This window comes from Filicampus tigris, chromosome 3 (assembly GCF_054856515.1).
Source record: "Filicampus tigris isolate MCC_2025a chromosome 3, RoL_Ftig_1.0, whole genome shotgun sequence".
NCBI lineage: Eukaryota > Metazoa > Chordata > Actinopteri > Syngnathiformes > Syngnathidae > Filicampus > Filicampus tigris.
Window position 1 is genome coordinate 30,745,412 of NC_141219.1, and position 17,335 is coordinate 30,762,746.

Sequence of the window (17,335 nt, forward strand, 5' to 3'; positions counted from 1 at the left end):
TGAAGTTGGTCTGTGTGAATGGCACAAGGTTCAAGTAGAATAACCAGGTCCTCCATCTTGGTCCAATCGCTTGTGAGAAGTGGGTCTATCCCCAAATCTTCAAGTACGAGGTTTAGTTCAGCTCTGACCTCCAGTAGTCTTATCAGCATATCAAAAGTGCTGTTCCAGCGTGTGCTACAATCGGATGAGAGTTTTTCCACACTTTTTAATCATTGCTTCATTTGCCACTGAAGATTTCCTCACAGTGTTAACTAGTTTACGTGCTCTTCTAATGAGTGAATCAGCATTCAAGCCAAGAGCTTCATGGCATCTTTCAGAGTGAGCTGAAGAGTGTGGGCAAGGCATGGCATTCTCTGGAATTTGTTGTTCTACCCATCATCTGACAAGTAAAGTTCTTTAAAAAAGCAGAAAAAACTGAAAACAAACAATTAATTAATTTCAGCATCAAATGCAAAACCCTACTTTTTAATGAAAAAAATAAATGAATAATTAGCTACAAATGACTGTACTTAATTTTAGAACAGGGATCTAGCAGTGAACTTTGTATTTCTTTTTCTTAATTTCATACATTGTGAGATCAATAAACATGTTTCCACAGTTTGACACATGTAATGTGTTATCATAATTATTTGCAATTTTTTGTTTTTTTTTAATTATACGGAACTACAATTATGATGATGTAAAGTATCAACATGATTTGGGTTGAAAATGTTTCAGTAGGCTCATATAAACCAACAGACAGCTGGTATAGTTTCACAAACAAATGTATATCACTATAACCATAGTCACCAAGGTCTCCACTCTCCTCATCCTCCACGTCTTATTCCTCCGAATCTGATTAGATGCAAAGTTCATCCTGTCCATGTCCATTATCTCTTGGTTGGGCCTGAGAGCCATCTCCTGAATCCCCACTTTGCTCTTGCATTCTATCCTTGAGCAGTCGGACAGCCTTGATAATGTTAGAGCCATTGTCTGTCACAGTGAGCAATATTTTGTCTTCTCTTATACCCCATGCATCCAATGTACTATCGATGCAGTGAGCGATTGACTCCCCAGTGATTGGGTGTTCCAGTTTGTGTAGGTTAACCAAGGCATGGTGAACCTGGCCTCTGGGCGGATGATAAAAACACGCTGACACACCCATAAAAGATGCTGTTAATCCTCTCTTGCTCCAACCATCCACACAAAGGGTCCATTTCCTCGCCTCCTTTATGATCTCTGTAAGTTTTGCCTTTGCCTTATCCATCTTAGCCCCCACCAGGTTATTTACTCTAGCAGCACTGGGTGCTTTAAATTTTGGTTCCAGTGTAGTGCTGAATTTTTTTAATGCTATCGAGTCACACAGTCTTTTAGACATGCCATTTTCAATAAACATGCTAACTAGTGCGTCCTCCCGCTTATGGTATTCCTGCGTGTTTACTGACCAGTAGCTTGGTTGCTGGTGGAATAAATCCATTACAGTCACAGTGGTCTCTTTGGCTGGGATATGCTTTCGCTATCAGGGGATGGTTGCAGAGATGCTAGTTTGTCAAGGTATTCTCCGTGGACATTCTTGTGAGTACTCCTAAGATATACTTTTAGATTCGTTGGGTTTTTCCCCTTGAGCAATATGCCGCACATGAGACCCGTCTCCGTGACAATGCATTTGCTTTTGTCCAAGACACAATCATAATCCAAATAATCCCAAATGGGACTTTGCCGTTTTCTCCCAACTTTTGCCATTATAATGTTGTTTTATACCCATCAGACCTAATTGTAAACGCGTTACGTCACTTCAGACGTCGAGGTGCCGCACGACTGTACAACTGTCGTAAAACCGGCAGCACCGTGTTTTACATTTTAAATGATCACAAAAGCTTACAAAGACTGATGAAATGAAAAAATGATTTTTTTTTTCATGCTTTATATCATGTATGATTGTTTAATTACTTTACGTGTGACATAAAACGATTTCATTTGGCATTTTCTGAAATGACTTCATGCTTGATCTTTAACCTAACGCACAAGTAAATGAAAAACTCTCCAGCCCGTTCACTCCCGTTCCCGTTCCGGAGCTCTTAAATGAGTAACGGTAGTGATATAGACGACGTGATTGTGGACTTTGAACCAGTAGAACCAATCGAATGTGATATATGGTTAAGATATATGTTTGTAGACAATGACTGTATTGATGTCTTTGTAACAAAATAGAGCATAGTAGTTACCACTCGATTTAAAAAAATAAAAAATAAAAATAGTGCTTCTCTTGTACTGACAGTTTATTTTTACCTCTTCGATTGAAACAGTAAAGATTAATAAACTCGGGTCTGTGTGAAAGTCACATGTATAAGCTCTCAAACTATTTTGGAATTATGTTTCTGTCTGCTGCAGTGGCTGAAATATTAATTATTTTGTCGGTGTGGAATTTCTTGGAAAACTTCAGGTTTTCAAGGGTAATTCCAAACACGACCTTAGGTTTTGGGGAACTGAGGAGCCAGGCGCCTTCGGCCTAAATGGGTTAAGATATGCGGCAACAAGTAATCGTCTTACATTATTGGCAATATTTAACATACCAACATAAGATTTTAACTTGTTTTCAAAGGTTTGCTAAAGTTGAGATCAGCGCCTCTAAGCCCATCATTCCATTCCGGGAGACAGTGGTGCGCCCCCCAAAAGTGGACATGGTGAATGAAGATCTTGGCAAGCAGCAAAAAGTGGCCGTCATTCACCAGGTGGGTGAACCTCTCTGGTATTCTACACGATCTGAGCCGTGGCTTATTTTGAAAACTGATCAACTCAATTCAGTCTGTGGTTGATTTTCAACCTTGTCGCTCTCACAATTGTAACCTTTTCTAAAATTGGTTTTGAAAAAAAATATGGAGGGAGGATCTGATTTGATTCAAATCCACAGGGAGGTAAAGCTCAGCTCTCCAAATTATTCTCATATGAGAATTGCAATGGACTTTATTCTGCTTTACTTGCCAAGTCAGTTCGCAGCTTCCAGTTTTTGAAAATATTTTCTCATGAGCAGTTTTTGATTTGTCATGAAAGCAAATAACATTCCAGTGGTGATTTTGTCAGGCTTGTAGCCAATTTGGGCTGACAGCATTAAACAAGTGAAAATTGTCATGTGTGTTTCCATGTACATGTTTGTTAGGTAAAAGAGGAAGGTCCTCATGGTCATTCTTTGGAGACACTTCATGTTGACACCAGTGGTTTGGTCACACTCACCACTCCAAATAAACTTGCCACAGTCAGCGTCCGTGCAGTCTCTTTGCCACAGGGTAAGACGCACCAATTACTGACTTTCCATAGCCCTCACTAATTCTCAATAAAGTAGGTACTATGTTTTGTTTAACATACAGTATGCTCAGGCAAGTTGTAGTCCTGTTGGCGCCATTTTTCTGTGTTGTGACTTTTAAATTCCATTTTCGGTAGATATATATCTTATATCTTTCCATCCGTTGACTATCCCGTCTATAACTTCAGCCCCACCTCGAAATTTCCGGATATGAATTTGCATTTACATGTTTCTGTGTCGACTTTCTACCTAGTTTGCATGCTTGCCAAGTTGGTTAGCACTACCGATGAGCGAGTACGCCAGTATCTGTATCTGTTCACCCATCTTCATGTTCTGTATCTGTACTCGGAGTGGGTGCGCCAACTAGGAGTGGGCCTGGTTTAACCAGAAATGGGTGGGGGCTTAAATCGGTACATTATTTTAAAGTCCCCATATTATGCTAAATCAACTTTTTAGAGCTTTTATCAGCCATGTTAAAATGCTCATTCGTCACCCCAAACACCTCCAACACTCTTTACGTCTGAAATTGACATGACATTTTTTTCCATTTATTTTACTACCTAATGTTTTTTTGCATTTTTTCTTCTCCACACAAAATTAAACGATGTTGATTAAGGTGTGTGTGGGTGGGTATGCATGCATGTGTGTGTGACTGAGCAGGGTTTTTCCTGCATTCAAAATTTAGAGGCGGCCACCTCCAGCTAATTGTGCCTTTCTCCAGCCAGAGCGATTGATATTGCTCAACACAGCACGATTGATGTCCCTCTGCATCAACTATGTATTTTAAGTACAGTTGGAGCGTTCGCCACAGTTTTTTTGTTACAAAACAAGAAAATGTTTAAAATTAAAAAATGTAAAGACAAATAAATGTAAGTTCCATTTGGACCAAACAAAATTAATAAAATTAGTTATAAAATTAAAAAAAGGTGCAAATGTATAAATTCAAGTATGATTTCCTTGTGTAAACAAACATAGTGCCAGAGCTGGGCACTTGACCAACCTTGACCTGGTTACCCTTCCGGCCTCGACCCTCCGGCCATATTCAGAAATATTGTCTGTCGGCCCCCTGACCTTTTTGGGAATATTTATGTCATTTAAATGTCTCTGCTGTTATTCCTTAATGATGTGACATTTTGAGCTGCAGTAAGTACTGGTGTACCACTGCCAACTACTAGAGCAATCAGAATAAGAAAAAGGTGTGATAACTACAGCAATCAGAATGAGAAAAAATGTATTTGGTATGTGACGTGTGACAGAAGTGTCCACCCAGCGAGAGAAAAAAAAGACGTCGTCATGACAACACCCATTCTCATACATTGGCCATCGTATTCAGAATAAAGTTGAATAGCAAAACTGCAATTTACCAAAAAGTGCATTTTCCCACTAATTCATCATGGAGATTTGTGACTTCATTTATGTTGAGGTGTATTCTGGCATAACACTAATAAACCGTCGTAGTTTGTGCAACAACATGCCTCGGGAATACAGGCTAGTTATGAATGATGCGGACTACAAGTGTGTAAACTGAATGTTAACCGATCATCCAGGATGTCACGTTGCACTTGCTTGCTAAAGTACTGAGTGTGTGCGTGCGTGTGCGTTTATATTTGTTGGTTCAACTCGGCGACTCTTTTCTGAGTGTGTGTTTAAGCTTTTGTTTAGCGTGCTTGCGCGGTCGCAAGTTTTCTTGTAATCCATATGGCTCGTGGTGCAACAGAATTGCTCTTCACGGTGACCTTCTTGGCACATCTAACATTGTCATTCCCACCGACGTCAGTCTTGTCAACCCCAAACCATTTACAGACTATGGACGACGTGGACTCGCGCCTCGCTATGAATCCCTGCTCGACACTCCTCTATGTTTGAAATAGCTCCTCTGCTGTGCGGACAGAGTCACGTGACCGGGTCCTGCCTGCTGATTTGCCGAATTATTATCACTTCCTCCTCTGCCGTCAGTGCGCACTGATTTTCAGCATTTCCTCATACTTTGCGGCCGTCGACTGACTCGAGTCGTTATGCTTTTAGAGGCAGTATTAATACTCGATAATGTAAAATTACATATCATGAAAGCAAGATTGACGATGATATCGATAATGATATATATCGCCCACCTCTCACAGAGTTGCACCAATACTATGACACTTCCTATAAATAATAGGGGTGTAACGGTTCACAAGTCACAGTTCAGTACGTACCTCGGTATGGGGGTCACGGTTCGGTACAGCAATAAGTCTCAAATGCATAAAACTATTTTTTTTAATTATTATAATTTTTTTTTTTTTTTAGTTTTAGTTAGTAATAGAGAGCAAATTACAATTCGATTTTCTATAAACCAAAAAACATTCCCTGTAATAAAAGCACAAAATAGAATTAAAAACTTGGCCATTAGGGTTGTTCATAAATAATAATAGTAATAATAATAATAAAAACAAAGATAAAACACAGGAAACCCCCCTTTCTTGTATGGATGGAATGAGGTTGCAGATAAAGTTAGGTAGCACTTGCCAACTAGTAACTTTAACTTCATTATGACTAAGAGCAGCAGAGGACAGCTCATGCTGCACCACTGCTCTTGTGTGATTGTATATGACAGGGAGCACGGTCTTGCTAATATGCGCCCGGGATGGAACATTGTAACGGGGCTCCAGCATGTTTAATAAACGTTTGAAGCCCGGCTCCTAGACTAAAGCATATAGGCGCATAGATGTTGCTATGTATATGCCGATTGTTTCAGTAATTACGGATATCGTTGGCTCTGTCTGCTTTCACTTCTCCAGGCTGCTTAAAAGTAGCGGGGATAAGTTGTTGGTGTTGACCGTGTTTCTTTTTTCTACCCCCGCTAACTGTATCGGGGTGATGCCGTCTTACATATGTTAGCATGTTTGAAGTGTTACCTGCAATATACCAAACGGAGGTTGAAAAACGCCGACGCACAGTTCTTGTTCGCTCCACCGCTCGCACTCCATCGCCGCCGTACGGAAGCCGAAATGTTCCCGGCTGATTATACTATATATGCAATACACTACACAAATGGCTGATTTGTATAGTACAGGCGGCTCTTCGAGCTCCATGCTTTCTCCCGCACTCACAATTTTTCTTCTACATTTAATTTGATCCATTTCTCCTTAAAACAACAAATGTGGCGGTCGCTTGGTCTCAGGCGTTGACTTTTTTTTTTCCTCCCATCAGACATATTGTCGTCGGATTGCTGCGTGCATCGAACCGTGCAGCCCATACCGAGACGGTACGGGACGAATACAAAAACCGTTATACCCCTAATAAATACCCCCAAAAATACTTGTAAATAGAGGTGGGTGATATATATCGTTATCGATATCATCGTCAATCTTGCTTTCACAATGTGTAATTTTACATTATCTAGTATTAATACTGCCTCTGACTCGAGTCAGTCGAATCCCGCAAAGTATGATGAAATGCTGGAAAATCAGTGCGCATTGAAGGAGGAGGAAGTGATAATCATTTGCTGAATCAGCGGGCAGGACCCGGTCACGTGACTCTGTCCGCACTGCAGCCGAGCTTCAAGTATGGAGGAGTGTCCAGCGGGGAATAATAGCAAGGCGCGAGTCCACGTCGTCTGTACAGTCTGTAAATGGTTTGGGGTTGACAAGACTGACATCGGTGGGAATAACATTGTTAGATGTGCCAAAACGGTCACAGTGAAGAGCAATTCTGTTGCACCACGAGCCATATGGATTACGAGGACAACTTGGCGACCGCGCATGCACGCTAAACAAAAGCTTAAACACACACACACTCGGAAAACAGTCGCCAAGTCGAACCAACAAATATAAACGCACGCACGTACACACACACTCAATACTTTAGCGAGCAAGTCAAACATGTCATCCTGGATGATCGGTTAACATGTTGTACAAACTACGACGGTTTATTAGTGTGACGCCAGCATACACCCAAACATGAATAAAGTCACAAGTCTACATACCACAGCGACGAATGAGTGGGAAAATGCACTTTTCGGGAAATTACAGTTTTGTTATTCAACTTTATTCTGAATACGTTGGGCAAAGTATGAGAATGGGTGTTGTCATGACGACGTCTTTTTTTTTCCCTCGCTGGGTGACACTTCTTCACACGTCACATATCAAATACATTTTTTTCTCATTATGATTGCTGTAGTTAACATCTTTTTCTCATTCTGATTGCTCGTAGTTGGCAGTGGTACACCAGTACTTATTGCAGCTCAAAATGTCACATCATTATGGAATAACAGCAGAGACAGTCAAATGACATAAATATTCCCAAAAATCGATGAAAGTCAATACATAATTTTTTGTTATTTTTTGTTAAATATTGTCATAGAATATCATTGTTTTGCAGAAGCTATATTTAGTAATTTATTTATATGTTGTTCACAAACGCTGTCTATCCATAATTGGTCTGTGAAGCAAGTGCAGATTTAAAATATTTTTTGTAGAATATGGTCAAATTATCGTTATCGAGTTTTTTGAAAAAAATATCAATATATATATTTTTTGGGCCCATATCGCCCACCCCTACTTGGGCACCAACCTTTTTTTTAATTTTCAGTAATAGAAGGGAGTGAAAACATGAGTAAAGTTTGTGAAATGCACTGTGCAAAGACAACTAAAGAAACAAAAAAAAAAAAAAAAAAAAAGAAAAACTACTTGAATTGATTTTTAATTCTGTTTTTATTTAACCTAACCTAAAACGGATTTTTCTTTACTTCTCTCATATTTACACATTCAAAATGTGCTATGCACCTGGAATGGAAAAAAAATTATTAGGAGGAACATCATTTTTTAGCACTGTAAATGAATATATTCTAACGACCTAGGTAGGTTATGTCTTTTATTGCTAGGTGTTGCCATCAAGGGTTTGAGGCAAATCGGTCATGTTATGTTAGTACTTAGAGCTAGGCACTTGACCCTTTTTTGCCGGTCCGTCCTCAGTCCGCGACCTGGGTACCCTTCCGTCCTTGTCCCTCCGTCCTAATTCAAGAAAATTATTGTCCTCCGAACCCGTCCGTCCTCATCGGAATGCCCAGCTCTGTTAGTACTGAGATGTTCATAAAGGCAACACTGTGTGGTCGTAATCCACAGTAGACACTACAATATGTTAGCGTATCAAGACAGGACATTGCGTGCGGCATTCCATCAGACACAAGGTGCTTCCTTTTTAGATGTTTATCACCGCTGTGCTGCTATGAAAGGGAAGTTTACATCATCTTAAGTAATTTTGTGAAATGCGCCCGGACCTTCGGACTCTGTTGCCAGTGGGAGATGAGGCATTCGAGAGAAAAAACACAGCAGCAAATAATTAACTACATAAATAAACGACGCGGCCACTATTAAAATGACTTGGCGACGATTTTGATCGTCGTAGTGGTTAGTCGGCTAATCTTGGCAACCCTACTCTCCTGACTGCCGTAGGCTGTCTACCGGGTAAGCTGCGCTGCTTGCAGAGTGTGCACGGTGGACCTTGCAGGCACGCGCAGCATAGTATCGATACTATAACATTAGGGGTGTAACGGTTTTTGTATTCGCCCTGTAGAGTCTCGGTACAGGCTTCACGGTAGGGGTGGGCGGATCGATCCAAATATCGATATTATCGATGCTAAGCAAGTATTTGGATCGGATCGATACTATTGTCCTGGGATCGATACTTCGTTCAAAGCGCAGCTTCTCCCCCCCCCCATGTCCCTCTCGCCCAGCGCCTCCTGCTACTCTGCCTGAGTGAGTGACTCAGGCACACTTTTCGCCCCTCTCTGGCAGAGAGGGCGACGAGAGAGTGAGAGAGCGGCCGGAACCTAGAGCAATATAGAGCCAAACAAGAAGCAGAGCGCGGTGTGGACTTTTTTTTACAACAACAGAAAAGGACAGATCCAAGTGTGATTTGTGTAATAAAGTGCTCCGCTACTGTGGTAACACCAAGAATTTACACAAACTAAATATAAAAAAAGCTCACCCTACAGAGAGCAACGTGCTGCAAGTGAAGTTGAGGGAGGAGGAGGAGGGGGGATCCCCAAGCCAGAAAACCCCCGCAGACACAGAGACAACGTACTTTGGCAGAGGCTTTTCAGCCCAAAAACAATAGTTGTTGTTGTAGAAGTATTTTATCTTTTATAGTGTTAAAGGTTTTTACATTGTATTGTTTACTCTATTTGCACTTTCTGACTTTATTTTCAAAATATTGTGCAATGGAAGGTGTTACAGTTGTCAACTTGACATTGTTATATTTGTATTTTCGTTACATTGCTCCTTTTTTTAGTTTGACTCTCTTGACTTTAGTTCTGAAACAGTTGTAGTAGAAGTATTTTATTTTTTTCTACTGTTAAAGGTTAGTTGTCATGTTGACATTTGTATTTTCGACATTTGTATGTTTGACTCTTGACTTTTCTTAATAAAAAGTCAAACATATATATATATATATATATATTTTATATATATATACTATATATATTATATATATATATATATATATAATATATATATACTATATACTGTATGTATACATATACTATATACTGTGTGTGTGTATATATATATATATATATATATATATATATATACACATACAGTGTTGGGCAAGTTACTTCCAAAATGTAATATATTACATATTACTAGTTACTTGCAAGTGAAAGTAACATGTTTCTTTACAATATTACTCTATTTGTAGAGTAATGCGTTACTCAAGTTTAAGTTACTTTTAAGTTACTTTTTAAAAAATGGGGTATACATTTAATAATGATTTCAAGAGCTTAAAAGGAAAATGCAAAATTTACTGCCATACTCTAGCTGGCAAAGTTAACTTATGAGCATATTTAACTATATAGTGTGGTCTATAATATTAAACGTTCCGACTCTATGGTGTGGTGGGACGTCACTACCTTTGATCAATATTTGTATCAATAAGATTTACTTTTTAAATATAAATATTGGAACTGATATTTTGTCCAGTAAATAAATAATCACAGACTGTAAACCACAAATGAAATTATCATTATTCTCAAATTAATTTACACACTGGGGGCGGCATGGCTGAACCCCTAGTTGCTCCCGATGCTGCGTCATCAGGAGGTAGATGAGGTACAGTGTGAAGCGCTTTGAGTACCAAAGGTAGAAAAGCGCTATACAAGTGACAGTCCATTTGCCATTTACACACAAATAATCGTGATGCATAACATATAATCGAAATTTGGTCTACCAAGATAGCTAGATAGATAGGTAGATGGATAAAAACACATAGACAGGGCATGTGTAATAAAAGCAAAAATATGTATTGAAGTCAAAACTGACCTGACTAAATGTTTTTTCCTTTTTCATTATTATTTTTTCTATTTATAATAAACGAAAGTTCAGTTAGTTCTAATTTTCTTTTACTACATGGAGACAAAGTTTCGAGGTGATTTGAAAAAAAAGGTAAATAAGAAACGAGCGCATCAGACTCTAATAATGGCGTCTATTGTAGTTTGTCCAATTGATGGTGCCGTAGCGTGACGTAATTTGTCACCGGCAGATGATTTGCATTTTGATTGTGAACAGCCAATCAGAATCACTACGTTTTACATATGGCAATTGATGGCACTAAGTTCATTAAATCATGTCTAAAAAGCACAGTACTTATTTTTTTGCAGTTTATTCGCTTCGTTTTACTTAGGTTTGTTCCTGCTTGTATTTTGTGTCTATGATTTGCATTTTATTTTATGAAACCGTGACAGTGATTATTGTCACAAACAATAACTTCTCAGCCCTGTTGAGTGTTGTCAATGGTGTAAAGACAATCGAATTGCATGGCAGAGAATCGACTCGCGCACTCACGTTCTTACATGAAGCTCCAAGTGCGACAGGAACATTTTATTTAAGTTTTGCTGGAAGTAATAACTTATGATCAAGTGATGTTATAAACAGACCTACTTGTTGAATGTAAAATACAGATGTCAACATATGTATTATAGTCCCGAAATTTGTAACGCGTTACCCGACTCAGCAACTGTAATAATATTACAAAAAAAAAAAAAAATATATATATATAGATATATATATATATATATATATATATATATATATATAGTGTTGGAGGTTTTGTAACGCGTTACCTTGCATTTTCCTTTTAAGGTCTTGAAATCATTATTAAATAAATTAAATCCAAATCAATTAATCCATTACTCTACAAATAGAGTAATATTGTAAAGAAACTTATTACTTTCACATGCAAGTAACTAGTAATATGTAATACATTACATTTCATTTTGGAAGTAACTTGGCCAACACTGTACATACTGTGTGTATATATATATATATATATATATATATATATATATATATATATATATATATATATATATATATATATATGTATATATATATGTATATATATATATATACTGGCACAGGCAGAAGCTAATGCTTCAAAACGCGACCCCCCCGGCCTTATTCATGAACATTGTCGCCCAAAAAAAATAATTTTTTTAAAGGTTTATGATGCCCCGCAGGAGGGATGCTAATGAAAGAGGTTTATTTAAAGAGAATTAGCTAGCTAACTTACTATTCAAACCCGCGCCACTTACTCACGTACTTACCCAGCTGCGTGTACTAACTTCCATTGCTAGCCCTGGGGTTGGTTTTGTCGTATTGTATAATTATTTGTCGTTATATAACAAACGACAAGTCTGCAAGCATTCATTAAGTTACTTATTTTCCACACTTTCCCTCCTTCACACTTCCCGGTCTTCAAAATAAAAGCATGCCAGCAAACCATTACACAGCAGTTTTGCGACGGCGTATTTCGGAAGTAGGAAAGTGCATGATGTTCCATACTTGAGTGCTGCGCGCAGCTTGAATATACTCCCGGACACAAGTTGTTTTGAAAGAAGCCTAAAAAGAAGCCTTTCACCGACGAGGCTGAGATGAAATTTGGCCGCCTCGCGAGCACGTCACACGCATGAGGGCCGATTAGTGGGCCGGACTAAAATTCACTTCCGGCCATGCTTAAAATTTGTCACCCCCCACCCATCCGCCCCAAAATGGGCATCCGGCCGGGCCGGAGGGTCCGACCGGTCCAGCCCAGGGACAGACTGCCCAGCTTTGCATAATATACAAACTCAAGGGGGATCATAACATTTCCAAGCAAAAAGTATCGGGATCATATCGGTATCGGCCGATACTACCCTGTATTTACTTATCGGATTGATATCAGAATTCCCAGTATCGCCCACCCCTACTTCGCGGTTGGGAGCACGCAGTCATATGACGAATACGTCTGGTGGGAGAAAAAAAAAAGTCATGAGTGTCATGCCTGAGACCAAGTGACCGCCACATTTGTTGTTCAACTGTTTGTTGGCTTGTTCGACCTCCGTGCGGTATGTTGCAAGTAACACTTCAAACATGCTGTAACGAATTGGGTTATCTATGTTGTGGTCGAATTTGTGTTTTGCCGAGTTTTGTAGTTTCCGAGGCTGATGAATGCATCGCGCGGCTCGCCGGATGGGAGCGGGTGCAGGCGAGAGAGGAGGAGCGGAGGACGAAGGAGAGGGAGCCGTAACACTTTGTGAACTTAACGGTTGTACTGTATTGGCGTCGGCTGCGGCCCACAGTAGCCGGTTGGACTAATGTTGTTATCCTTTCGGCTTATCCCCTCACGGGTCGCCACAGCTAATAAAATGCGTTAATTAAACTACGTCTGACGGCGCGTTCTTGGAAGACGCTAAAATGCTAACACATGTAAGACGGCATCAAGCGGATACAGTTACCAGGGGTAGAAAATGGAAACACGCTCAACACCAACAACTTATCCCCGCTACTTTTAAGCAGCCTGGAGAAATGAAAGCAAACAGCGCCAAAGATATTAGTAATTACTGAAGCAATCGGCATATACATAGCAACATCTATGCACCCATATGCTTTAGTGTAGGAGCCGAGCTTCAAGCATTTATTAAACATGATGGAACCCCGTTACAATGTTCCATTCCGGGCGCTTATTAGTAAGACCGTGGTCCCTGTCATATACAATCACACAAGAGCCGTGATGGAGCATGAGCTGTCCTTTGCTGCTCTTAGTTATAATTAAGTTAAAGTTACTAGTTGGCAAGTCCTTGCTGATTTTATCTGTAACCTCATTCTATCCATACAAGAAAGGGTGTTTTCCTGTGTTTAATGTGATCCACATTACAATGTAAAATCCTAGCTGGTTAACCGAGTACACCTCATCTTTGCTCGGAAGACTGTTTAGGACTTCGTAATATTAAAATACGAAATTTGTAATTTTTCACGAAAAGCTGTTGCCATGGCAACACGCAGTTCGCCAAAAAAAACAACGCTCATTTTGAGGGTCTGAACATGCTCGAAATCTCATGAACCTTTGCACATACATCAGGCCTGGCGAAATCATCAATATTTTTTTATTTTTTTGTGCAATTTGTAAAAAAAATGGCTCGCTAGCGCCCCCTAGAATTTTTTAAAAAATCAGCCCCGGTTGTACGTTTCACCTATATTGACGAAAATTTTGTGGTATATGTAACTGGCCTAGACGTACAAAAAAGTCTCTTGGAGCCATGTGCTAAACCTAACAGGAAGTCCGCCATTTTGAATTTACTTTACAATACAATTCGGTATCACATTGACTTTAAAAGCACCTGCAATGTGATCCACATTACAATGTAAGAATTTCACACATTCGATGACAGTCTACACCTGAAGACATCTACGAGCTAACTTTTCATCGTAGTGGGAGCGCCACCCACTGACTAAATGAAGTACATGTTTTATTCTTTCATGTTTCTCTCCTGGCAGGTTAGCCAGATCTCCCTCATATTTGCTCGGAAGAGTGTTTAGGCCTTCATGATGTTAAAACACGAAGTATGAGATTTTTTGCAATAAGCTGTTGCCATGGTAACGCCCTGTTTGCCAATAACACAATGATGATTTTGAGAATGTAAACATGCACGAAAACTCATGAAACTTTGCACACATAGAAGGCTTGTTAAATTAATCAATAATTAATTATTCAATTGTGCAATCTTTAAAAGATGGCTCGCTACCGCCCCCAAGAAAATCTATAAGTAGTGGCCCCGGTTGCAAGCTTCACCTACATCTATGAAAATTTGATAGTATATAAAACAGGAAAAGAACTACAAAAAAGCCTTTTGGTGCCATATGTTAAACCTAAGAGGAAGTCCGCCATTTTGAATTTACTTCAAAGTTTGGACTCACCTTGACTATAAAAGCTGCTGTAACTTGATCCACGTGACAGTTTCAATTATTCAATTCCGATGTGCGACTATCCCGACGTGCCGGTACCCCAACGTTGCCAGGGCTGAGAGGGCCCTTTATAGCTGCTTGAAGCTCTAGTTATTATTATTATTTATGAACAACGCTAATGCGCAAGTTTTTATTCTGTGCTTTTATAACAGGGAATGTTTTTTTTTCATAGCAAATTGAATTGTAGCTTCCTCTCTGTTAAAACTAAATTAAAAAAAAAAAAAACCTAGTCTTATGCATTTGAGACTTATTGCTGTACCGAACCCGTAACGAAACATGACCCCCCCATACCGAGGTACGTACAGAACCGTGACTTTTGTGAACCGTTACACCCCTACATAACATTAGTATCGGATACAGCGTGTATTGAAAACACTACTGCATAGTGATCTTCCTGAACTATACACCCTTCTTAACATTGGTAGCTTGTCATTAGTATTGCAGTACATGTCTGTTTTAACAGATTTTTGGGGGAGTAAAATATACACAGAGGTGCTGAGTGTATTTCTTTTCGCTATCATCACTCCTGTGTATGTCGTCAAGTTTGCAGTACTAACATGAATCATTTTTTTCAGAGGTGACTTGTCTTCTGGAGAACAGCTCTGCACTAATTCGAACTCTAGAACAAGTCAATATGTCCTTGAGGGAAGGTAGGAAGCTCGACATTAGTGTTCGGACCTTGGATGCCATCGCTGACCTCAAGGCCCAACTGACAAGCTTGCTCCAGGGAAGGAAGTGGAGGAATGCTGTGGACAATATCTGGGCCTTCGGACCTCGCAGGTTCTGAACCTTTTTTTATTCCTAAGGATGCCATTGTGATAAAAATGGGAATGCTTGATGACTTTGTTCTAGGGCTGTAGAGAGGATTTTCAGTTGTCTTTTCTCTCTGGCTATACAAGTGTTAGCCCTCATTCCAAATTCTTACTTTAGTTTCCCACCTTCAATGTTTAAAATCATCAAACAAATATCAGACAAGGACAACCCATGAAAATATAAAATGCCACTTTTAAATGGTGATTTTTATTTATTGAGGAAAAGAAAATACTGTCCTCAAAGCTCCCTGGCCCTGTGTGAAAAAGTACTTGCCCCCAAAACCGATTAACTGTTCGGGCCACCCTCAGCAGTAACAACCGAAATCATGCGGGTTTTTTTCACTGGCAATGAGACTTTCACATTTGAGTGTTGGCTACTCTTCCTTGCAGAATTACTTTCATTCAACAACACTGGAGGATTTTGAGAATGAACTGCCTTTTAAAAGTGGAAGTCAACCCAAACATTTTTTCAAGAATATGTTCTCTGCAGGCTAGTTGATGAAACAAGGCATTCTGATTAATACAATAAGTTTCCCACCTACGGACCTCTGTCAAGCGGAAATTCCCTCACCCGGAAAAACAACGTATGCATTAAATTTCCTACTCCTATCTTACATTAACAATCGATTCCTGACAACGGAAGTTCCAGTATCCGGAACCCCGGAACCAATAACGAAGCCCGCAGTGAGCGCAAACTCAAACAGTCTATACTACGGAAAAACTTTGACGCCTCCGCCATCATTAGATCAAACGGAAATTCCCTCACTCGGAAAAAAAAACGTATGCATTAAATGTTCTACTACTATATTACATTAACGATCGATTCCTTACAATGAAGTTCCGGTATTGTATCCGGAACCCGGAAGCCATAGCGAAGCCCGCAGTAGCGCAAACTCAAGCAGTTCCCACTCGATACTATGGAAAAACTTTGACCGCTCCGCCATCATCGGATCCAAAACGGCGACATGTAAGTTACTTCTTTGGCGTGCGTTTTGCTGAAATTTGCATCAGTGCGATTCCAGCAGTTTGCCTGCTCAAAAGAAATTGCTTGCGGCTCGACAAAGTACAGTGGCGTAAATGAACATGTCCTTTTGTATAGACAAGAATCACCAGACATCAGTGATGATCAACGGGACAGTTACTTGCAATTAGCAACAAAACTGTATGATACGCAGACAACCATTTTCATACAGCAAAGAATGAAGCCAACACAACAACTCAAAATAGACTATTTTTTTTTCCTAAGTCTTAGAAAAGTCAACATTAAAATACAGTACAGTTTACTCTAGTTAAGTACAGTACTGTACTGCACTGGTGTTACAGTATATTTTTTCAACAGTATTTGGACCATGTTTGTTATACTGTACTGTATTTTGTTCATATACCTGTACTTTATAGTGCAGTTTTTGTTTAATAAAATTTTTATTATTATTATATTGCTTGTGTTGTTAACTTATTACACATGTATTTTGTTAACATACTTGCACGTTTATACAGGACATGTACCGTAGTCGTTTCCCATGTAAGGAAATTCCGTTATAAGGAAAGATTGGACAATGCAAATATGATTCCTTACTAGAGAATACTTACTGTATTGAGTTTGTGGTTAAGCAGGAAAATCTAGCCATCTCAGGGGGTGGCCATTTTGTCACTTCTGTCGACTGAAAATTACATCACAGTTGCTCAGGACTCCGGTAACAACAAATCACAGCTCACCTGTTTTCTGAAGCTGAATTATGATTGTCGTTACCTGAGCGCTGAGCAGTTGTAATGTCATTTTCAGTCGACAGAAGTGACAAAATGGCCGACCCTGAGATGGCCAAACACTGGTGTATTTTGCTGCTTAACTCATATTCCACAAACTCAATAATAATCAGAATGTCAGGTTTCAAATAGTGGGCCTGTATAGAACATATTCTTAAAAAAATGTTTTTGGGTTGACTTCTTTAAGGTCTTTCAATTTGATTCAAGTTCGAACTTCGACC

The 17,335-nt window shown here is 39.4% G+C and overlaps 1 protein-coding gene across 2 annotated transcripts in view; it reads left to right on the top strand.

Moving 5' to 3' along the window:
* Window positions 1–17,335, top strand: part of efl1 (elongation factor like GTPase 1) — a 105,795-nt gene that overhangs the window by 76,727 nt on the left and 11,733 nt on the right. For both annotated transcript variants that reach the window (XM_086025846.1, XM_086025847.1), the window contains 3 exons: window positions 2,582–2,711; window positions 3,137–3,263; window positions 15,114–15,318. In XM_086025846.1, the coding sequence (XP_085881972.1) occupies window positions 2,582–2,711; window positions 3,137–3,263; window positions 15,114–15,318 (462 nt within the window). The remainder of the gene's footprint in view (window positions 1–2,581; window positions 2,712–3,136; window positions 3,264–15,113; window positions 15,319–17,335) is intronic.